The sequence below is a fragment of the Actinia tenebrosa genome, unplaced genomic scaffold (assembly GCF_029948245.1).
Source record: "Actinia tenebrosa isolate PJP-AT-01 unplaced genomic scaffold, QUT_ActTen_1.0 PGA_scaffold3__52_contigs__length_22856419, whole genome shotgun sequence".
Taxonomy (NCBI): Eukaryota; Metazoa; Cnidaria; class Anthozoa; order Actiniaria; family Actiniidae; genus Actinia; species Actinia tenebrosa.
The window spans coordinates 1,332,582-1,356,245 of NW_028292580.1; the positions used below are offsets into that span (position 1 = coordinate 1,332,582).

The window sequence follows — 23,664 nt, forward strand, 5'->3', positions numbered from 1 at the left end:
GGTAATGAGATAAGTAACTTCTTTTACTGAAATACAGCTGGCCCTACTTATTAAAAGTTGAACTTTTCAATGAATGTACAGTCAGTTTGAAAAATAATTTGTTATTTATATTTAAGCTTACAAGTTTAAGCTTATGAGCAATACAACCCCGTTCACATCAAAACGGTGTTTAGTTAAACTGTGTTTTATTAAAAGATTGAGAAGCTAGTATAACGGCCTGCAATAAAATCAAACGATCTAAAATATGCTCAGAGTAAGATGTCGGATAGTTTACATGCATTAAGCTTATTTCACCAAAAAGGTTGTTCAGTGTTTGTAGATATTTCTAAAAACCTGATTAGCTAAACCACTTTAAGACATGTGCGTTGTTTGGTGTAAGCCGGTGTAATCTATTGTAACGATATTCATAGAGAATAGCCGGACTTATCTACAGGTGCTTCAAATAACTATTTTAACCTTATTATTCCTAGTTATCCAGAGCAACAAGAAGAGCTAAAACATGATGCTGAAAAAGCAGCAGAGAAAATCCTAGATTGGAAATCACACATTGTCAGGGCTATCAACCAAGAAAGGGCCAAAAGAGAAGTTCTTGACAACCTTACTTACGAACAGACTTTGATCATAATGGATTGGGCGATGAAATGGCTCCCTCGAAAGTACCGTGAAACCCAGAACGAGTGGTTTGGGAAAAAGGGAATTAGTTGCCACGTTTCGGCCTGTATAACAAAAGCAGCTAGTAACAGAGAAAACGACTTCGAGGTACTTTATTTGTCTTTTAGTAAGAATGCAATGAATTGCGTTTTATACAAATACAACAAATTGGATTTTATGATTTTATGCATGTTTGCTACTGTTCACAAGTGCGCACCTTCGTTCATATTTTAGAAAAGTGTAATCAAGATTGGTTTTCGGTGCTGTCGGTATTAGAGAATCTGTTTCTTGAGCTTCCAAAAACCTTGCCAAACCTCAAAGAAGTATTTTTGAGAAGCGACAATGCTGGTTGCTATCATAATGCTGCCTTAATCACAAGTATCCATACCATTGCTAAGAAACAAGGGCTGATTCTGAAGAACTACAGTTTCAGTGAGGCAAATAGTGGTAAAGACGTCTGCGACAGAAATATTGCACCACTTAAGGCACATATTAACAGATATTTGAATGAAGGTAACACAACTTTATTCTTTTTTTTTTTTTTTTTTTTTTAACGTAAATCTATTGCAGGGAATATGGCTGGTGATATTACTTTACTTTAATTAATATATAACTATTTTTACCTACTAGGTCATGATATCACTTCTGCTGAACATCTGAAAGAAGCTATTGATTCCTATGGAGGGTTGAAAGGATGCCAAGCTGCTATAATTGAGCTAGATACAAAGATACAAAGTGCAACGAAACCTTTTAAATTAAAAGGCATTAGCAAGCTTAAACAATTCGTATATAACATTGATGGAGAAATGACGGTATGGCAGGCGTGGAATATCGGAAAGGGTATGAAAATATCGAAGACTGGCAGTCCTCAAGGTGAGACGGGCGTAATCGCAACGCGGCCATTTCTTAAACCAAAAGTGACGTCTGGCATTTTAAAGAAAACTATAGTGGAACCTTCATCATGTCCAGCTGCAAAAAATGAGCCAAATGTCCCTGATGTAAAAGACAAAGAACCTGTCAAGTTTTATTGTCCTGAAGAAGGATGTATTAAAGCATATAGCTGCAGTCGCTATCTTAAACAGCACCTTGATATTGGAAAGCATGAATTCAAGCTTCACGAAGAATCACAGTATGATCAAATACAACGGAAATGGGCGCAAAAATGTACTTCTCTAAAACCTCCAAACCCCTCGTGTCCACCAATGGTTAGCTCAGCTTCTAATTCAGAAGAAGTACATGTTCCTGATCTAGTGACCGGCTGGGCATTGAAAAAATCGAAGCAGTGCAACCGATTTCCACTGCACGTGAAGAGCTACCTTGTAGGGCAGTTCCTGATTGGGGAGGACACAGGTAGGAAAGTGACGCCAGCAGAAACATCGACGCGAATGCGTTCCATGCGTGATAGTAACGGGAAACGAGTCTTTGATAAAGAAGATTGGCTAATGGTACAGCAGATCACCAGCTATTTTTCAAGACTGGCGGCGATGAAAAAACTTGGTCAGTTACCACCAGGACCTCTAACTGAAGAAGAAGGGGAAGAAGTCGAAGTTGCCGTGCGTACGACCGAAATATATAATCTGCGGGAGAGTCTTGAGGAAGCTCACTTGTGACTTATTTAATCGATCGAGCTAGAGTGTATTTTGGGAGGACGTTGCGATGACTCTAGCAAAAATTTAAGGGCACTGGAAACTAGTTTCAAATGATGTCGCACATGTAATAATAATATGATGTTGCAGCTTAAAACATTAAATGGTCGGCTTTGAATGGCCATAGTACCACTTGGAAAATTATATTTGTTGTATTTTGATTTTTTTCTAAACAAATGTCTTTTAAACTTCTTGTATTGAAGATATATATCAATATCTAAAGACGTCCAGATCAATGAATGCGTACTGTATTTTGGTGTATGGCTTTTTGACTTTGTTTATGTTGTATCATTCTCTCACAAACAGTAAGTAGCAGAGCTAAATATCTGACTTCTTCTAGATTGTTTTCCTTTATTTACTACTGGTTTGCAATGGTTTTTCATTTGATGAGTTATCTTTGTTGTAATCAGCATTAGCTCGTTGTGTAAGATAATCGCTAAATCACGTAATTTGCGGTACTCTCATGCTTCACAGTTAATACTTTACAAAAAAAATTTTTCGTGCACTTGTTTCCTATTATCTATAGTAAAGAAAATCAAACTGCGTGCTTTTAGAAGCCCGCCGCAGCGAGAATATACGATGTTTATTTTAGGCCAAAAATGCCTGTTTTAAATTTCGATTCCAACGACTTAATCGTAAATTACCTTAATTATTTTGTTTCGAATTGCAATGATAGTTTGATACCTTCATCGTAGTGTTCAATAGATATACTACACTTGTATAAGTTTCCATTTCGAAAAGAGCTGTAGTTTTAGAGAACTGTTATTGTGAATTTCGCTCTAATTTCAAGTAATTTGCAGTAATTGGTCTGGGCATGATTCATTCGACATCCATATCTTCTCGGCGTTTTAAAATTTTCGTCAGATATTCCACACATTTGATAATCACATCAAAGTACGTAACTGTGCAAAATATCAAGATAATCGGAGATACCCCATGTAGACACATTTTTCAGCATTGCATGGTTTTCAGGTGGACTCGCTCTTAAGAAAGGCAGAGTTGGAAATAAAGAAGCAGCAGGAAGAAAGAGCGAAAGTTGAACAACAAAGAATGTTTGAGCAACAGCAGGAAATGGTAAGGCAGGTCCAAGATCAAATGAAAACCCAGCAACAACAGTTTCAAATGTTCATGCAAATGTTCATGAATCAGCAAAATACCCAAGCTCAGGTATTTCATGAGCTGTTGAAAAAAGACAAGTAAAGTATACATGCCTTTTCATTGATGATTCAGTTACGATTTGTTCGATTTCGATTTTTTTAATTTACAATCAAGTAATTGAATTGCATTTTTGAATGAAATGGAACATCTTAATTATCAATTGGTAAAAAATTAATTTTGACAAAATTATTTGCCTTAAATTGATTGACTTAAAATGACATTTGTTTTTATAATAAGTTATTACTTGATTATAGCCACATTTTATATTCAGCTGGAAATTTTGTTTGCCAGATATCAATAAAAACCATAGACTACTGGTCTTCACTGTTCTTATTCACTTGGCTATCAAGGGTAAAACATTACTTAATCAATTAGATGAAATAATCATGTAGGGCAGGCGGATCAATACCAAAGTACTGTGAAGTAATAGATCCATACAAAATTGAGCGTGCATTTTGCATTAGGGTACATCCTATGTACATCTTGCCAACTGCGCTTAGACCTATTTTAAGGTTGTTCTTAAAATCCAAAAATTTAAAGTAGTTTATTATGTCCCCAAAAATCCATTCTACTGAGACTCTAGCAGAGCTCATAGATTTGTTGTAATCTCGTCGATTTTGTGTAAGTACTGCACCTCTATAAGGAGTTTGTAGCTGTGGTCGTAAAGGATAAGCAAGGTCTCCATATATGCACATCGTTGAGCCAGTAATTGGGTTATAAAAAAACTATAGCATATGTAGACCAAAAAATCAAGTTTGACAGCAATCTTGTTATCAATAAAGCACAAATCAAAATTCAAAAAGCTAGAAATTGCAAATTGAAAGGCGCCGTTTTTGAGCCCGCAATAAATGACCGCTTTGTATTGTGACGTCACAACGTGAAGGCATTATTCAACACAGACTTCAACATGTGTTACTAGAGAGCTTACAGGCAAAGTTTATCAAATGTAATCGAAATTCTCTGTTCCAAATGCCACACTGCTGTGTGCCACAGTGCACCATTCAAAAAAGACATATATCAATTATAAAATCCCTACTGACCAAGGCAGTCAAAAAGCAAGGATAGCCCGCATAAAGAGAGAAAATCTACCAGCACTAAAGAATTGCTACGTTTGCAATGTTCACTTCGAAGAGTCATGCTTCGAAGTAGATTTGATACTAAAACTAACAGGAAAGAAAAGAAAGAGAACTTTGAAGAAAGGTTCAGTCCCTACTTTGTTTTCGTATTCATCTAGCCCAGCGAAAAGAAGAGCAACCTCTGAAAACCACATCAAACAACATCAAGACAAAGAGGTAAGGTTCTGTTGCCACCATGACCACGCTTGTCAAAGCGTGGGATCTTCCTAAATCTTTGTAACATTTAACTTATTCTATGACGAAAAAACGATTACAGCATCAATATTCGAACGCCAAATTATTCAAATTTGATATGACAATAGAATCAAAATATTATAACATAAAACAGACAGGAGTGTACTTCCAAAAAGCTTTATCTAAAGGTTTCTCGATTTAGAGCTGTAATACTCGTAGCTTATCAAAAAATCTATGCCTTCTTACTGATATCCTATTTACTGTCAAGGAAATGCCTAGTATAATTGCAATATCAGAAACTAAATTATCGAGTGAGTATTTATTGTATTTCTATTCCTGGGTATAAATTTATCAGTAAGAATTCAGAAACAAAAGCCGAAGGTGTTGGACTGTATATAAAAGATAAAATCAAATTCATTAGAAGGATGGACTTAGACATAATTACCGATGGCCTTGAATCGTGTTTTGTGGAGGTTGCCAGAGCTAAACACCAATTATATAATTAGATATATTTACAGACACCCACAGAATGACCGTGAATATTTTCAAGAGGTTTTAAGAAAGAAATTAGAATTCATAAATACCAAAGGCTATAAAGCCTACATTTGTGGTGATATAAACTTCAAACTATCTTGATGATCTCAGATCATCTACCTTGCTTTTGCACTCTTCTTCAGTGCTCTGTTTTAATAATTAAAACTACACGAAAAGGAAAGAAGTTGAAAAACAGGTGTGACGTCGCTGGGAATCGAACTTCGACCTGCTGCAACAACTGTGCCATCCTTGCTCCTGTATAGCTCTTCTATAGCTAAAGCTAAGGCATTTTTTTGTGACTCCCCTTCCAAATTGTTTTGAAGACCGGGTGGCCGTGGCGGGCTGAAAAAATGAGAAGGCACTGGGTACGATAGCCTGCGTGGCCGGCGGTCTGCGTTTTTATTGGGGAGACAGTTCATAATCAGGGACGAACAACAATGGGATTTCCTGGATGAGTTTTCGAGCTTCCTCCAGGGTTATCTCCGAATTTTGGACGCGGTAAGAATCGGTTAATGCCATAGTGATGAATGTTGGTAAGTGTTCAAACATTATTGTGCTGGATTTCAAAGTATACTGATGTTTACGTATGGACTATCAGGACAATTCATTGCTTTATGCCAGCAAATCAGTACTAAACCATTGTGTTTATTTCTAGTAAATACATATTTTCTATCTTTCTTAGGGATATTAGGCTTTGCCTCACAGTCATCTTCGTGAGGAATCAATTTCCGGAGGAGGAACAGACCATGTAAGTAATTTTATTACAGTTATTTTACAGGCTTAACAGGGTAGGCCTTCACCATGCGTTCTTTTTTTCTTATCATACTAGCTTCCACTATCATGCCGCCCCGCAGGAGAAGAAGATGATGATAATAATAATAATAATGAGTGATTATCTTTCTGGTAGTAATCGTACGACTATCCACATGACGTCGGTAGGATTTCTACAGCATTAACCAATACAGTGCCAGCATTTTCTCATACGTCATTTATTTACAGAGAGCGACGTAAGTGACTGAAATTATAACTTATACTTATTACCGGATCGCGTTTTTGTTACGAGTTAATAATGCCAAAGCAAAGATACAATTATAAGGGCCGAAGTCCAAATGTTTTGACCTTCGAGCAAAGTAGGGGACAAGATGAAGACTTGTCTGGTTGTCTCTGCAGTGATCTGGTCGCCGGGCAATCCCTGGAAATCCCAGGCTGATACATCTTGAAGAATTTGCCACAAGCCAGGGAGATGAAGCGCTTCTCTTTGGAGAAAGAAAAGGTCCCTTCCTAGCTGTTACCATCATGACATTCCTACGTAAGTTTGTTATCATAGATGTTTATGGAAGGTTAAAGAAGACTATTTCTGGACTACTATGCTTTGATGCTCGAACGCCTACTGTATTTTCGTCAAAACGTCATATTCATAAAAGATTCAACTGATTTAAAATCGCATTAACGTTAAAATAATATTTTATAGTTAACCAAATGTCTAAGAAATTTTAATCTTTGAATATGTGGCAGAGATCTCTATTGATTTGAGTTCGGCAAGACGTGTCGGCACGAAGCACGGATGTCACAAGTAAGCGTGAATTATCAAAACGAATTTCTTTCATGACCATAGACATTCAAATGCTAAGTAACTAATGTTTATCAAACTTATTACATATGCATAACTAGAAAGCGAAGCTACGATATCAAACAGAACGTGAATCAGAATATGGATTCCCAAGAGTGAGACATATTTTGAGTCGAACTCAATCTGTGGATTTCGGGCGGTGTCCATAGTTCGCGCTATCGCAAAACGTGGACCGAAACGCATGGTGTATATGTAGCCCATGGTGATAGAGTCCACATTTTGAGTTGAAGCAAAATATAGATTCCAAGAGACATATTTTGAGTTGAACTCAATCTGTGGATTTCGGGCGGTGTCCATAGTTCGCGCTAACGCAAAACGTGGACAGAAACGCATGTTGGAGTCCACATTTTGAGTTGACGCAAAATATAGATTCCAAGAGTGAGACATATTTTGAGTCGAACTCAATCTGTGGATTTCGGGCGGTGTCCATAGTTCGCGCTAACGCAAAACGTGGACAGAAACGCATGGTGTATATATATATATATAGCCCATGGTGTTATAGTCCACATTTCGAGTTGACGCAAAATATGGATTCCAAGAGTAAGACATATTTTGAGTTGAACTCAATCTGTGGATTTCGGGCGGTGGCCATAGTTCGCGCTGACGCAAAACGTGGACCGAAACGCATGGTGTATATATAGCCCATGGTGATAGAGTCCACATTTTGAGTTGAAGCAAAATATAGATTCCAAGAGTGAGACATATTTTGAGTTGAACTCAATCTGTGGATTTCGGGCGGTGTCCATAGTTCGCGCTAACGCAAAACGTGGACAGAAACGCATGGTGTATATAGCCCATGGTGTTGGAGTCCACATTTTGAGTTGACGCAAAATATGGATTCCAAGAGTAAGACATATTTTGAGTCGAACTCAATCTGTGAATTTCGGGCGGTGTCCGTAGTTCGCGCTAACGCAACACGTGGACCGAAACGCATATAAAGACTTTGTGTTAGATAGAGGGATTTCTGTGTGTGGTGTACCGATCACATTAAAACGTATCAATGGATAATAAATCGGCCTACATTGAAGTAATTAATTCCGGCACAGGTAAGGATCACTGACGTGTAAAAAGCGTGCTCTGAAGTTAATTTGAAATTAACTCATTCTTGTATTAAGTGTTTGAAGTATGATACATATATTCAACTACAGGAAGCTATATAGTTTAATAAATCCTAGAATGGTTCTCAATATGCGAAAGATGTTAAACTGGGAATTTTTAGCCTAAACACTCAAATTTTGGCAATTTTAATAGCGTATATATATTTCTTTTATAGAAAAAAAGTGCGAACGAAAAGGGAAAAAAATCGGATCCCTTCGTTGTGAGGAGTTAAAACCCCCAGTAATAAATGGTTATAAAGCCGCTTTCCGGTACTGGTTCAATGCATTTGGGCATACTGGGCCCTACGAAGAAGTAGTGGAGAAAGATGAAGAGGGCAAGGTGATTGGAGTAACACCAAGTGGCAATCCGATGTTTTCTCCAGGTTAGTTTACTAATTATAAGCATTTTGTTAGAAACATAGAATCGAGGATCCTCTGTCTTTGATTATTTGCATATTAATTCTGATTTGCCACACCATATTTACTCAATTACGTCACAAGCTATGCCACGTGTAATACCGACAGGAAATGTTAGCTTCGTGCCCAGTTTTAGTCATTAGTTAGTCAGATCGCCCAAGCCAGAGTCGTATATTTGGAAGCCAAGAAGTAGTTAAAGTTACCCCCTGGCCCTTTAGAGTGCAAGCGGGAACAGATGTGTAAGTACAGTAATTAGCTTTACACCTTGTCTAAGCCCAGCCTCGGGCATAATAGCCTTTTAGTTACTTTATGAGACCCGTCTATGGTTTATACCGTGTTTAGTCAAGCACACGGCAACACCCTGAGATTTCTATTGCTTAGTAAGCATTCAATTTACAAAGCTAGGCCTATATCTGTATTTATACATTTAAATCTGTACCTTTAAGTCTAAAGCCTTTATTGATCTCATTATCGCTAGTATATTTTTCACGTCGCTTGCAGTGGCACACCCTAAGGCATAACCATAATCGCATCATTTATATTAATACTACATAAGAGTTTCTAGTAGTTATTTGATTGCTATGTTATCATAAAAACTATTAGTATCATTTGTACTTGTACCTTTAGTTTCTTAGTTTTCTAGAATTTGTCATACCAAAACTATGATCGGAACGCATGTTGTTCCTCATGCGTGATTCTATTATCTTGTAATCCTATTATTTAGTAATTAGTTCATTGATTGTATTGTTTTCAGTTTACGTTTGAATATCGTCAATTAAAATCACCATCAATCACAGCCGATTTTCCGTGGTTCCTAACCTATTCAATCAGTAAAGCTCCCCCGCACACTGAGCTTGCCGCGACAAGTTGTTTAGCTTGCTCTTCAACATTCGCCGTAAGCCTATCGCAACACATTTAGACTATGTCAAAATATAGTATACCATATTTACTCGACAGAATAAGTTTCTCAAGTCTGAAACGGCGCTGTTATTCGACGGAAGCGCTTAAGTATTAGTGGGAGGCGCTTATTTAAGAAACGGACACAACAGTTGATATAAGCCGTTCTCAGTTTTGATTTCAGTGGTATACAATTACTACAGTATTTAAAGTATTGTAGGAATTGTAAGACGAGAAGAGGAGACGTTTATTCGAGAAAGGTGCTTATTAAAAATCTTGGCCCAAAAGCCCGCTTACTCGGGGGAGGCGCTTATACAAGTAAGTACGATACTCTGAAACTTTCAATCAATATTGTTTATGAAGCCAGTCATAATTGATGTAAAGGCATTTTAATGGGGTTTAATTTTCAAAACATACAGACATACCTTTTGGGCCTGAAACTAAGGTTCGTAACTTTATGTTTTCCGACATAATGTTATTGCTGTTACTTCGCACCGACATTGAAATATATTTAAGTTTTATAATCTTGCGGTTGGAGCTACATATCGTCCCATCAAAAATGCTGAACTTTTTTCAGTATGCATATGTATCCACATTTCAGGTGTGAAGCAAACAATCAAGCAACTCATCAAAAGAGCTAAACGACCTTCAAAGAAAGAAACGCGTAGAGGTCGTCAGGCATATGAACCGAAGAAAGCCCCTCCATTTATGCTTGACGACCTCTACAGAATGAGGAACTACTGCTTAATGACAATAGACAATAGGTTAGCTCAGTTGGTAAGTACGTCGGTCTGTTGTGCGGGAGGTCGTGGTTCAAGCCTCGGCCGGACCAACACTCAGGGTCTTAAAATAACTGAGGAGAAGGTGCTGCCTTTGTAATTACATCTGCAAATGGTTAGACATTCACGTGGCTCGGATGATCACGTTAATGGCGGTCCCGTCCCTAATTAACTAGAGACGTTAAAAGAGGACCATGAGTTTATCAGTTGAATTACTGTCAAGTGTTATCCTCTATAAACAAAGTTAATTTATTTATTTATTTATTTATTTATTAATAGAGGTGAGACAATGCTAATTACTAAGTTATATCTTTCGAGGGAATTGAAAGTAACTTTGTTCGGCCATTTGATTTTTAGGGTTTATGTGGATTGTGGCTTTGGACGGTTGCCTTGTTCTCACTTTCTTTATTTCTACGTGGTGAGGAGCCACTAAGACTGAAAGTCAAGCATCTCTCTTTTCCTGATGGTTTCGATCGTAAGTCCTTTTCGGTTTATCTTTCCCCGCCGCGATTACAGCGCTTCTCTCAGATCGCTTAAAATAACTTTTTGTTTCTTGTTTTATCTTGCTCTCGCGAATCTACAAAGTCAAGAGAACATTCATATTCTCTTGACAAAGTAGACGTACGCGCTCAGTCTCCTAAGTGTTCGGACATGATGGGTAACTACATTTAGTAATTGAAACTTCAATACGAATAGCATTTCACATCCCTGATACCAACACTGAAGTTAACATTAACCCTTTAATTGCCAATCGTACATATTTTTACGATTTTCACTACGTCATTTATTTTGAATATTTATGACCTAACTGTTAGGCCTGGACTCTAAACGAGATGCCTGGGAGATTCTTTACAAGTTGTCGGCCATTTTGATTTTGATTTTGCCTCTCTCCTCGATAATCTTGAACTTCAAATCGCTGCAAAACCAATTTTTTTTGGAAATTGGGATTTAAAAATGGCGGCAAGACGACACCTTCCTTTGGATGAAGTACTCAGATGAGTTTTAAATGATGATTCGGACGGAGGAATGTCAGAGGGAAGCGAGGATGATATTTCGGATGTTTCAGACTCGAGTGAAAGTGACTTGGAACCACAATCTAATCAAGAGGAAGAAATAATCGACTCTGATGAAAATAATTCGACCGAATCTGAAGGTAAGCAATAAAAGCATCGCAGTAACATGAATATTCCTTCATTTCAACAGATTGTTTAGATTTATATTTCTTGTGAATTTGTACATCAAATTTTAATTGTCATAAAAATATTAAGACAGAATAATATTTTTTGTAGGTGACAATCGCCCCTCTGGACGTGATAGAAGCCCAACAAGACCACAACAAAATTTAGGAAGAGGACAAGGACGCCGTGGACGTGCACGTGGAAGAAGAGCAAATGTGCTACAGCGACCAGTGAACCCTCTTCCTTTTGCTTGGACCTCTACCTATTTGTCTCAACCACCTCCTGATTTTACTGATCCGCATCCTGGACCTACATACAGGTTTACTTTGAGAGATTATTCAGTGAGGCCCTATGGGATGTCCTAGTTCTTGAGACTAACAGATATTATGGACAACAAAAAACAGCAAATCCAAATAAACACAAAACTAAATGGAGCCCAGTAACCATAGGGGAAATGAAAGCCTTTGTAGGAATTTTTATTCTCATGGGAATTGTTCGACTTCCACGTTTCTCAATGTACTGGAGCTCAGATGATAACCTACATCAGCAAGATGGATCAGACCAAGTTAGATTTATTTATCCGAAGTTTAAAAATGGGGAGGCTACTGTTAGAGATGTGACAATAAAACCAGATTATGGAAACAATTACTATTTCGGCACATCTGATTTAACAAAAAGTCAAAAAATACTTGTATACATGTTATTGTTTATCTTTTATCAATAGGGTATGTGGAAGAGATATACATCACTTTTCTCGAAGCATTGCAGAAAGAAGACATGTTAAGAGAGGCACAGAAAGAATTAAAGGAAATGACCCCACCACCAATGAACACGATGCTGGTAAAAGAAAGTAAAACTGTGGCTTTGGAAAAAAAGGAAAAAAGAAAGAGTATGGTTGTAGACAATGTACCACCCACAACACCTTGTGAGTAGGATGTTATTTCCCATTTATGTTTCTAAGTTTGAAGAGTGCCATCATCATACCTGTGAAATTTGCATACCTGAATAGCACTGAATAGTGCTAACCAAACAAAAGAAAACAAATGAATTTGTGCTAATTATTACTGCTATTTAGATTTTGTACTATTTCACTGGTTTACTGACGACTGCACTCTGTTTCAGTGTTCAAATATCACCAAGTCCTTATTCAGTGCTTTCATTATAGATCTTTCTTCATGATTAGACTGTTGTGTCTAAATCATGAAGGTTTACTTTTTAATATGTTGAATAATCTAACAGTCATAACATAATAGAAGTATAATATAAAGTAACAATTTTGTCATCATCTATTCACTTCATGCTAATTTGTGCATTACTTTTATCAGTATCACAGGTACTTGAACTAGAAGCCAAAGCTGCCGAGATGAAGAACACAAAGAAGATTGAAGAAGGCAGGATAGAGAAATCAATCCCTCAAAGGACACAAGAATGTGAAAGACTGCCCTAAAAACCAGAAAAGCAGTTAATACTCTCTTGCTTTTAGAGTGAAGTTACTAAACCCGTGAAATAGAAATTACTTGTTAAGGTGTAATAGTCTAATAGACACAAAAGAAAACCATGGCATTAGAGTCTCAGTGCTAAGGTGTATTAGTCTACTATCCATTTCACTGGTTTAGTGACTTCACTCTAATATGTAGAAATGTATCATTTTGTAATACTATTTACAATTAATTATATTATAATTTTTTATTATAGTTGTAAGTGCAATACAAAGTGACAAATACAAAACAACCCTCATAAAAGCAATTTGATTACGGCAATTTGAGTCATTTCTATTTGACCCATGATACAAAGTTGTATAATTAGTGAGGAGAGTCGAAGTAAAACAAAAGAAAACAGTGAATATCTACTACTATGTAGTGCAATTTTTTTCATGCTTCAAGTAAAATCACTAATGCAATGTTCTGTTCTGTTTATAATATAATATGTATCACTCGTTATCTTCGTATCCTCAAAAATCGGTGCTAGGAAACTGTTTTCTTATCGCGTGGTATGGACAAGCAGGCAGTGGGATTCTCTTGGATCCTCCTCCTTAATAACCATGAACCAATTGGGTGAATTCCCTGTAAGCTGTTGCACGAAGAAGCCTAAAATATGAAATAATAATTAGTTAGTATATAAACTTATCAAACAAACAAGAATATATTCTTGAAATAAACAACTGTCAGTTACAATTGCTATTTACATCATTATCATGGAAATAAGTAATATTTTAAAACGGCATGGTATGACTTGTAAAGCACGTGAACAGTAAAAGATATAAGAAAATAAGGAAGAAAACATTAGTGTAGTGCTAGTCATAGTTATTTTACTTGTTCTGGGCCCATGAAATTAAAACTAAGCTTAGGGGGGAAAAAGGATTTACTCACTCTTCTTCACTGCCAGTTTGTCTATACTTATATCCGTCGATAGTGCGGTACTTGGCACATGATGAACGTAGGGACCAGCGATTTAAACAAACAGGCTCAAACCCTGGATGTAAGGTCACACAATTGGGAGGTACTTCCAATTCTTCGAGCACTTCGGAAGACTTCAGTGACTCGAGACAACCCTCTATTTCGTGACAGCAATTACACTCTTGAGTTTTTTTAAGTAAGTCTTTCTTGCAATGACCGCATCTACACCTAAAAGAGGAAACGTTTAGATTTGCGAGTTAGTAAAAAAATCAAAACGAAACTAAATATTTTGCAAAAAGAGTGAGCTTGTAGCTAGATCTTGATAGTTACGTACCAAGCGCTATTCGGCGTGACGCCATCAAATCTTTCTTGAAGCTTTTCATTTCTCTTCTCGATCTTTGACATTTCTTCGTTATATTCCCTGAGCCAGTCCGCATCAGTAAGTGGTTCTGAAGAATATGGTCCTACCAATTCGTGAGATTCAGACCTTGGGTAGCTATCATCTGACTCGTGTGTTTCAACATGTTGATGGCATTCGTCCTCGATTTCTCCATCCTCTTCCTCTGAATATACACTTGAAATCTCGCTTTCAGAGCTGCAATCACTCCCGTAATAGTTCGTAGCCATCTTGTGAAATTATATATTGAAATTTATGTTTTTTGAAGGAATGAAAGTCACTAACGGGTCAATGTTTACAATACTTTGTCTACTCGTATCCTTGACAATCGCTTTTCTCGGTTCTCGAATTTACGTCACTAGTTACCAGTCTCCCAAAACACGGTCAACACGACTGGGCGTCGCCAGAAATCTAACTTTGAAGGCTGATTTCGAGGTGAAAAAAATTCGAAATCGAAAAGATTTTTTGGCAATATTTATCAACCAGCTGCCCTGGAACACCCCAAGAACAGAGATAAGGCGCCAACTGCTTTGGAGACCCCTCAAGTTCTTTTACACTATCAAGCTGGGTGTTTTCATGCACAAGTGCTACTACAACCAAGATTCCAACCAGGAACTGCAGGACCACATCAAAAAGAGAGATGTTGGCTACTCCCTACGTAGTTCCAACCAAATAACATTGCCTCTTTTCCATACAGTCAATCATGGAAAAAAGGCAATAAGGTACCAGGGTGCAAAACTGTGGAACGCGCTCAACAACAATACCAGAGAATCGAGTTGCCCCGTTATTTTCAAACAAAAACTTAAAAAGGACATATCTCAACTAAAGATGTAATATCTCTTTCCAGTCAAAATATTAAATTATGTAATAATTAGCTTAGTAGTAGATAAGATCGAGAGAATGAGAGAGAGAGAGAGAGAGAGAGAAAGAGAATGTGTGTGGGTGAGAGGGAGAGGACTAGTATAGCTTAGGAACTAGGATTAGAACACGACCATATCAGCTACGCTGTATATAACTTACCATGTATAAATAAATATTATTATTATTATTATTATTATTATTATTATCTATATCATCTAGAGATGACAAAACCGTAAAAAAATTCTAGACCTGATATACACTTTAAGTAGAAATTGGATGTCACGCACCGTCAGGTCTCTGTCTCCAGTCTTATTTTCTTTAGTTTTCTGTGACATTATGGAATTATTCACAAAAAAAATTTCTTTTCAAGAACGAAATGTTGCCCCAGTTGGAGAGCGAGTTAGAGCTGTTGATATGGTATTTTATGGCAATAAGGACTTACATGTTGGAAATACCTACGGGCTAAGGAGGCAGCCCAATAATCCAAAAGACAATAATTGTATAGAAATAATAGACAAGTTTACGAAACCCAAGGCGGTAGTGAACCGTGATGTCGCTCTTATGCTATCTCAACTATTAGACAACGGAAAGCTGGAAAATGCCGAATGGTGAGTATGACTCACGATCACTTTTGAGAACTGGTCACTTCAGACAATAAGTTCAGTAATTGTGGTAATTATAACTAACATATGAATATTTGTTTCAAAATAGCGAGGTGCTTGATGAGGCAAAATGGAGCAAAGGGGATAGACGTGTACCAGCAAGGGCACACAAGATTAAAGTGACAGTAGCCGTTGCGACATCTCGCATTTCTGACAGTGATGTGAAAGCATTTATGGAAAATGTAAAATTGTCTTATCTAATAAACTAGCAGTGTTTATTCCAACTAATTCCATTTTAGATGTACGGGGTAGACCCTTAGGTATTAATGCCATGTATTTCATATTCGTATGCCATTTATTGGTTGTATTGGCAGTGAAAGCTTAATAAACGTGTTATATTAACTTAAAGCTGCTCTGGGTCCTCACTTTAATAAGGTGTGCAGGATGTTTCCAGGGCTTGTAACTATGCACTGCCAACATGGTAATTATAGCGAATTAAAATGCTGGGTTTTATTCTTTATTGCATTTTACTTTTTCTGACATTTGGCTTTAAAGAGCATAGAAATGGTTGTTTTTCTTAAGCGCTTGGAACTTGCGAAAGGAAAATTTTGTCCTCAAAAATTTTTATACTCAAACTGAACAGATTCCCACAACAGGAGCCTCTCAAACTAGGAGAAAAGGGAGGGGCAGGGTGCAGAACTCTTTTCCCTCTAAAAGAAAACAGTACTACATCTTTGATGTAGCTTTGCTGGATCGAGATGTCGCCGCAGTACCAAGAGGAAATAGTAGAACAGTTCTCATTGGTGCTGGCCTTTTGAAATGACTGATCTTAGCAAAAGGCTGCCTAGAAGGGGAAACCCAAGCACAGCTTGTGCAGCTGTTCCCAATTTTAAGGTAGCTTTGTTTGTAATAATCATGTTATCCCAAAATGTTTAATTACTTTTCGGAAGAAATCATTTATATTCTATTTTGCACCTTTTAGTGACAAGGATTGCAAAATAATGGAATCTGTGGGACACAATATCCTTGCTCCATCTGCTAGATATCCCTAACAATGCACAGCGAGAGATCTCAATTCTGTAAGGGGTCAGGGATCCCTATATTTGAGAATTTGTCTGATTCATCTGTCAGATTGGTATGTTTTTATTTTTCATACATCTTGTTTTTATAATTCCATATTGGACATTTTTTTGTTTGCGTGATAGTCATTTTGTGTGAATATTATGTTTATTTAAAATCTAACTATAATATATGACAATTTATATTTGAATTTTCTGTAAATTACGAAACATTTTTCTTGTTGAAAATCATATGTCACTGTTATATTAATTTTGCTCTTTTCAAGTGAAAAGAGATTAACGTTATGATTTCTATTTTCAGTATTGTAGAGAGCGTGGTTCTCGATGGTGCGGTAGCAGTCCAAATGCTAAATCCAAGAGCAGCCCGTACATTTCAAGAATATTCTGACACTGTTTTCATGCCTTATATCACAAAGCAACTCGAACGCTACAAAAGAGTAGACATCGTTTGGGACATCTATAAAGACGACTCACTCAAGACAGGAACAAGGGAGAAAAGAGGGAAAGGAACACGTCGTAGAGTCTTACCATCAACTGCCATTCCAAGTGACTGGCATTCATTTCTGCGTGTAGATGAGAATAAAGTGGAACTCTTTCATCTTTTGTCTGAACAAGTTGCCGCACTTCAAGTAGAAAATAAAGAAATCTACACCACCGTCGAGGAAAAAGTTCTGCACTATGTATTGATCTAATGATCTATCCAGTCTTGAGCCATGCACCCATGAAGAAGCAGATACGAGGATCATGCTACATGTAAAAGATGCCGCTATCAGTGGACACCAAAGAATAATGATTCGCACAATTGACACTGACGTTGTTGCATTTAGCGATATCAATATTTCACATTGTTCCCCTCAAAGAATTGTGGATGGCATTTGGAACGGGCAAGCATTTTAGGTATCTTGCAGTTCATGATATTGCAAGGACGTTGGGACATGAAAGAAGCAAAGCACTGCCATTATTTCATGCAATGACAGGTTGTGACACAGGTAATATAAGCTATTTACAAAATCTTACATTCGACTAAATAGTAACAATTCATATTCGTTTAATTTTTAGTGTCGTTCTTGGCAGGAAAAGGCAAGAAGACCGCTTGGGAAATTTGGAAACTCTATCCAGATTTAACAACCGTATTGGCTAATCTCTCGACACCATTGCCAGTATTGAGCAACCACTTAATGACCACCATAGAGCGCTTTTGTAATATTGCTCTACGACAAGACCAGTATTTACACAGAGGTAAGACGTAGTGATCTATTAGTTAGCAGATCTATCCAGTGTTTCGTGGATCGGACTCAATAGCACTGGCCTTCATTCTCAGTCACGAGTTACCGATGTTAACTACGGTTTCTTTACTATAATTCTATTACTTTGTAAGGTGAACAAAGCAAGGCAATTTCTCTTCGCCACAAGAACTCAAAACATCGAGTTAGTGCCGCCAAGTCAAGACGCACTGAAACAACATCTTCTGAGGGCATTATTCCAAGGTGCAATAGTGTGGGGACAAACGCTGATTCCGACACCAAAAATGCCTAGTCCAGAGGAATGGGGATGGAAGAAGGTTGAAAATCGATGGAAGCCAAACTGGACGATGCTCACTCAGGCTAAAGATACATGCTATGAACTGATTCATTGCAATTGCAAAAAGAGTTGCGCAGGAAATTGCAAGTGCTTTAAAGCCAACTTAGACTGCACAGCATTATGTTTATGTGGTGGCCACTCACTCAAAGACTCCTGATGTAAGTTGTATTTATTGTGACACAAATAAATTAAAGTTAAGTGATAAACACAGAAAGGCTCTCACAACGTTTCAATATCCTCGATCCTAACACAATGTTTTTAATCTGTTTTCAGCAATATTCTATTACCTCATGAAGTCCAATTACAAAAGAAAAAAAAAGAAAAAAAAGATTGCACAGGAAATTTTAAGCGCTTTAACTTAAGACAAGTTGGACTACACAAATGGAGACTCTTGATGTAAGTTATGTTTATTGCGACACGATGATGAAACCAAAGTACATCGGCTAGCTCTTGAGTCACGTGTGTGATCACGTGATAATCTCAAAAACGCTCTCCCAACCTCCTTCAATTACTATTTATATTTACATAACCTCTTACAACTGTTTTCAGCTTTATTTGACCTTAAAAAGCCGTAAAAACGCGATTCTTTTGATCAGCCTTGTTTCCATGCAATAGCGTTTTTTGACATGCGCATTACTGGAAAGATAGGCCATATCTCAGATGGCTCCATATCACAAATCAACAAGCACATCGAGAGGAGTATATGTGCCAAGTTTCATGCTTTTATCACAAAACGAACAATTTATCACCTAACAGCTGGACTACTAGCCTAAATCAACAAATGCTGTTTTCCATTAGGAGTGTGCCGCAATAAAAACACTTTAAAAATATACATAAAAAACTAATGTAAGTATAATATATTAGATAAAAAATGTCTAAAGAAAAACAAATGATAATAAAGGACAAAGGAGTGATTTCTGCAATTTCCGTTTAAAGGTAAGCGATTTGCAGCTTCGTATTTCCTCCAGATAGTAGTATAATCACTTTGAATTTGGGATGAAGCTTTGCTTCTTGTAAATAAAATCTTTCTTTGTAAACCATCAATGCACATAAGCTAAATGATTTGATAACTTGACAAGATACTTTGCTCCACATTCAGGAACAGGACAATCCCTGCACTCTCGGTTTACCGTGTTGACGGTTCGAAGAGTTGTTACGAATGAGAGTTTTCTCAAAATGGCCAAAACCAGGACCGTAAGGATAAAACCAGGATGATCAGGACAAACCCAGGACACTCGGGAAAACGGGACATATTAAACATAGGGCCATTTTTTTAGATCCCTTTGCTCAATCTAGCTTGTCTAAGTACATTTTCTATTCCCTGAGTTCGCTTAACTCCAAAACAGCTTAGCTCATCCAAAATTTCAAACATGCCTGAACTTTCCCCAGTGACGTCATTGCAAGGGCTGTTCCGCGATCCACCCTGATCCACCCGTCCAAGAACCCCTATTCTGTATACTACTCACGCTCTTTATATCCAATAACGCTAATATTTTAGCGCCCACAGTTTTGGGGGAGTGTGGAACTCTCTTCAATAGTCGATTAATGAAGAAACACTTTCATTTGAAATACACGGCGTGATAGTTAATAGTTTAAATGTTTATAGTTCTCAAATTCTCTGAACGTCAAGCAGTGAGTTGGGCATTTTTATCCGTACACTTTTTGTGGAGGAACAATGCCTTACGGATGTCTTTTTCGGGACTAGTGAAAATTTCACCCGTCTTGAGGATCTTGTATTGGTAGCTGGGGTTTGAAAACATAGCAAAATTGCATATCCTGAGCAGCAGTTTTCTCACGGTACGTCCACCATCAATCTCGGGGATGTAGCAGCATCTCGATTTGGAGTACTGGACGAATACATCCCAAGATATGATAATGGGATGGTTGTTAAACAAAGGATTGATGTTCTGGAATGCCAAGTCACTAGCCAGCTCTTGGAGGTAGATTTTCTTGTCAGATACTGAGAAGGTATGGCTCTTAACGTGGTTCATTTCCTGCATCAGTTTTATCATTTTTCCACTGTCGTTATTATCGTATAGTTCGTGGAAGTAGTTTCTCAGGACTGGTTTTAAGTACTCAAGGTTTCCTGAACCATGTTCATACTTCATGAAAGAGTCGAAAGCTTGCAATAATGTCGGTAAGGGAAATTCTCTTTGCATACGAAACCAGACTTTCTGAAAGGCCTTTTGCCAAAAGGACTCATCCGTTTCCCAATGGATTAGTTTATCAAGAGTGACCTTTCTTCCCTTGGTTCTTTCAATCTCGTTAATCCTTTCTTTGTTGGCAATGTCCTCACAGCATCCATAAAACAAAAATCTAAAAAAACACTAACAATAGCTGGACGCCTTAGCCAATGAGCGCCCCCGTGGAATGACACCGGCGGTTCGACTCGGGACTGGGATCAAGCACCGGATGTCACCGGCACCGGATGTTGGTGAACTCTTACTTTTCTACTACTGGTAATTTGTTCAACTTTCTGGAGTATTTTTTTCATTTATTTTCTAAAGCTTTCGACCTACATCGTCATCTTCAGGGCAGAGTTGAACATTTGAACATAAGGAAAGCACAATAAAACGTTATCAAACAGCGTGGAGCGCGTGCAGAAAATCAAACGCTCAAATAAATGATATTGGATGATATTTTAAAAATAGATTCTAAAAATAGCATCAAAGTGTAAACATGATGGCGCACGGGGATTCCTTCTCTTAGTTTATATTCTCTTGGCATACGTCATTTACTTACTATGAAACGATCAAACTAGAACAAATTAAACATAAAATACAATTAGAAGACGGAACAAACTTGAACTGGAAAACTTTGAGAAATACTTGCATACGTTGGGGAAAAATAACTTGAACCTGTAACTGATTATCACTTGAACTGTAACTGACTAAATTTACGAAGGCTGACTCTAAGCAGAAATTAACATAACGAATACACAAGCAACTACGAAGGAATTACAACGAACGGTACAACGAGAAAAATACCAATAACCTAACAATATATATTATTTGACCGCTACACAAAAATATCGTCAACTTTAGGGGGAAAAAACAAACGTTTCCAATGAGAACTGGTCAAATGTTTGATCAACGGCTTCTCCTCTCGCAAGGTTGGTGTAGTGGAAGGTGCTGTCCAAGAGGAACATTGGCCAGTGAAAATGTCCAAAGGCCGCTGTAAAGTCTGCTTGAAGGGCAAGAGAGTTAAGTTCTGCACGCAAGGATATGAGAAATGTGGACTGCGAATCTGCAAGGACTGTTTCAAGAACCACAACTTGCACCTATGAGCGCCTTCAAACAAAATGGCGGGAGATTCAAATTGTAGTGAACACTGTTGTTGTTTTTGACTGTTCTCAGTGTATATAGAACATGAATTATTGAATACAAGTACACTGAAATATCTCTTACATTTCTAGATTCTTATTTCTCAATTTTAAGGTCTATATTTAAATGATTTATAGCACTATATTAGCAACATCAGTTTGTATGTTAGTAGTTTCAATTGAAAAATCAAAGGAATGATTTTACCTAATGAATTTTGCTATTTAAAATGTTCATATTATTCTTTAATAGGTATCATTGAAAAGATTATTTTTTGGAAAATAAACTTTTTTACTATTGTATTTCTTAAAATCCTCTGGTTTTCTTGATATGAATGATTTAGTAAGGGTATCCAAAAACACCTCATATTTGTCTGGCACCCCTTGGGCAATTAGAGCAGTTACAACCTGGACCCCTTGGGACTGAGAGGGTTAATGGCCCTCCACACAACAAGGGGATCCTTATCTCCCAGAATGCAGCCTTCAAGGATTCCAACATGATGCTTAACGCAAAACTAAAAAGCCTGAAGCAAGAAGGAAAGCACAATGTACAACACAAACCTACAATTGAGATGGAAGATCTCCGGAAGCTCAAAACAAGTGCTATCATGAGTCCAAGTACTCCCAACAGTTTACTAATGAATGTATGGTTTCATTGTACTTTATACTGGTGTAGGAGAGGGCGTGAAGGTCAACGAAACCTGTCTAAAAGCAGCTTCAAGTTCCTCAATGACGAAAACAGGCCGTATGCCACTATGACTCATGACGAGGCCAGCAAGAATCACGCGGGTAGTTTTGGCGACCAAGAAAGCTATGAAAAGCTTGCTTTGATGTACAAAACTGACACTCCACATGACGGCTTCTCATCTCTTCAACTTTACCTTAACTGTGATGCATTATTTCAGGTTCCCAAGAGAAACTTGGCACGTTCTTCCGAAGCGGTGTGGTGCAAGAGTCAAGTGCTTGGTGTAAACAAACTCGGAAACATGATGAAGGAACTGAGTTTGGCAGCCAAACTTTCCAAAGTCTACACCAATCATTGTGTAAGGGCAACTATGATCACCCTCTGGCCAAATGCTGGGCTATCAAACAGGCATATAATGGCTATTTCTAGCCACCGCAATGAGCAGTCTCTACAGAGCAACAACTCGCGGCCTTCGTCAAACCAACTTCAGCAGTGTAGCAACATCCTCTCTCTGGCTGTTATAGCTTATGCATGATAGAAGTGGGTTCCCTGTGGAAGAGAGAGAGAGAGAAGGAGCTCGTGGGAATGGGACAGAGTTGTTATAGGGAAGAGTAGACAAGTTGTTGTGGTTTAAAAAATGAATCCGGAATTCGAATGATTTTATCTTCAGGACAGCACATATGTGTAAGTATAATGATCCCGTTTTTCTTGGACAGAATATATTCTCATAGAAGGTTTTGCAATTGTCATTCTAGCAAATCGTGAAAACCTGAACTCGTGAAAACCTGAACTCGTGAAAACCTGAACTCGTGAAAACCTGAACTCGTGAAAACCTGAACTCGTGAAATTAATCCTGCAGCGTGGAATTGTGAAATCATTGACTGACTGAACTCTGAATAAACTGATAATCTAGAACTTGAACGTCACGCATCTTGACTATAGTCCTCGGGATAATCTAGAACCACTACACTGGCCATCAATCCAGTTCCAAGCCGCCAGATTCAAGTTGTTCCTGAAAAGCCATTCTGTTTCACAGAATGTACTCACACAACAGGAGAAATTCAATTTTGGAGCCCTATTCAGTGGATGTTCCATCAAGTTGGTCCGCATTTCTTTCATCAACACCGACGGAAATCAAGCTCGAGTTCTAGCTCTTAAAATAGTGTTTTCTTTTCGGTCTAAAATGACTAAAGCCATTGGTTAAGCTTTGGAATTATTATTTTATCTAGATCTGCTTGTAAAAGGCTCTAAAGTTTGGCTTCTTCTCGCTTTGAAATAAAAAATTTTCAACTTGAATTTCGTGTTTGAAGGCATGTATGAAACTCGCAATTTGATTGGTTAAGCGTCTTCTTTCGCGCAATCTGATTGGTTATTGCAAATGCACAAGTATGTAAGGAGAATTAGTATTTAAAACTTTGAATTAAATTCTTCTGTTTCATTCAATTGT

At 37.6% G+C, this 23,664-nt stretch overlaps 4 protein-coding genes and 1 long non-coding RNA gene across 5 annotated transcripts; 4 read left to right on the plus strand and 1 right to left on the minus strand.

The window, feature by feature from the left end:
* The first annotated feature begins 624 nt into the window (after positions 1–624).
* On the plus strand, positions 625–2,316 carry LOC116296104 (uncharacterized). Its single transcript, XM_089035656.1, has 3 exons — positions 625–778; positions 862–1,164; positions 1,282–2,316. Exons 1-3 carry the CDS (start codon positions 625–627, stop codon positions 2,259–2,261), a joined length of 1,437 nt encoding a protein of 478 aa, XP_088891782.1. The 3' UTR covers positions 2,262–2,316.
* An 8,773-nt stretch (positions 2,317–11,089) lies between these two features.
* On the plus strand, positions 11,090–11,792 carry LOC116289081 (uncharacterized). Its single transcript, XM_031695970.2, has 2 exons — positions 11,090–11,272; positions 11,409–11,792. The coding sequence occupies exons 1-2, from the start codon at positions 11,146–11,148 to the stop codon at positions 11,660–11,662; spliced, it is 381 nt and encodes a 126-aa protein (XP_031551830.2). The 5' UTR covers positions 11,090–11,145; the 3' UTR covers positions 11,663–11,792.
* Positions 11,793–11,852: 60 nt separating this feature from the next.
* Positions 11,853–12,877, plus strand: LOC148907568 (uncharacterized). Its single transcript, XR_016120629.1, has 3 exons — positions 11,853–11,862; positions 12,022–12,222; positions 12,623–12,877. It is a non-coding gene; the product is annotated as an uncharacterized LOC148907568 (long non-coding RNA).
* Positions 12,878–13,032: 155 nt separating this feature from the next.
* LOC148907569 (uncharacterized) lies at positions 13,033–14,961 on the minus strand. Its single transcript, XM_089034813.1, has 3 exons — positions 14,028–14,961; positions 13,667–13,921; positions 13,033–13,384 (listed from the first exon to the last, which is right to left on the minus strand). The coding sequence occupies exons 1-3, from the start codon at positions 14,318–14,320 to the stop codon at positions 13,330–13,332; spliced, it is 603 nt and encodes a 200-aa protein (XP_088890939.1). The 5' UTR covers positions 14,321–14,961; the 3' UTR covers positions 13,033–13,329.
* A 7,071-nt stretch (positions 14,962–22,032) lies between these two features.
* Positions 22,033–22,752, plus strand: LOC148907570 (uncharacterized). Its single transcript, XM_089035673.1, has one exon. It carries the CDS (start codon positions 22,033–22,035, stop codon positions 22,750–22,752), a length of 720 nt encoding a protein of 239 aa, XP_088891799.1.
* The last annotated feature ends 912 nt before the right edge of the window (positions 22,753–23,664 follow it).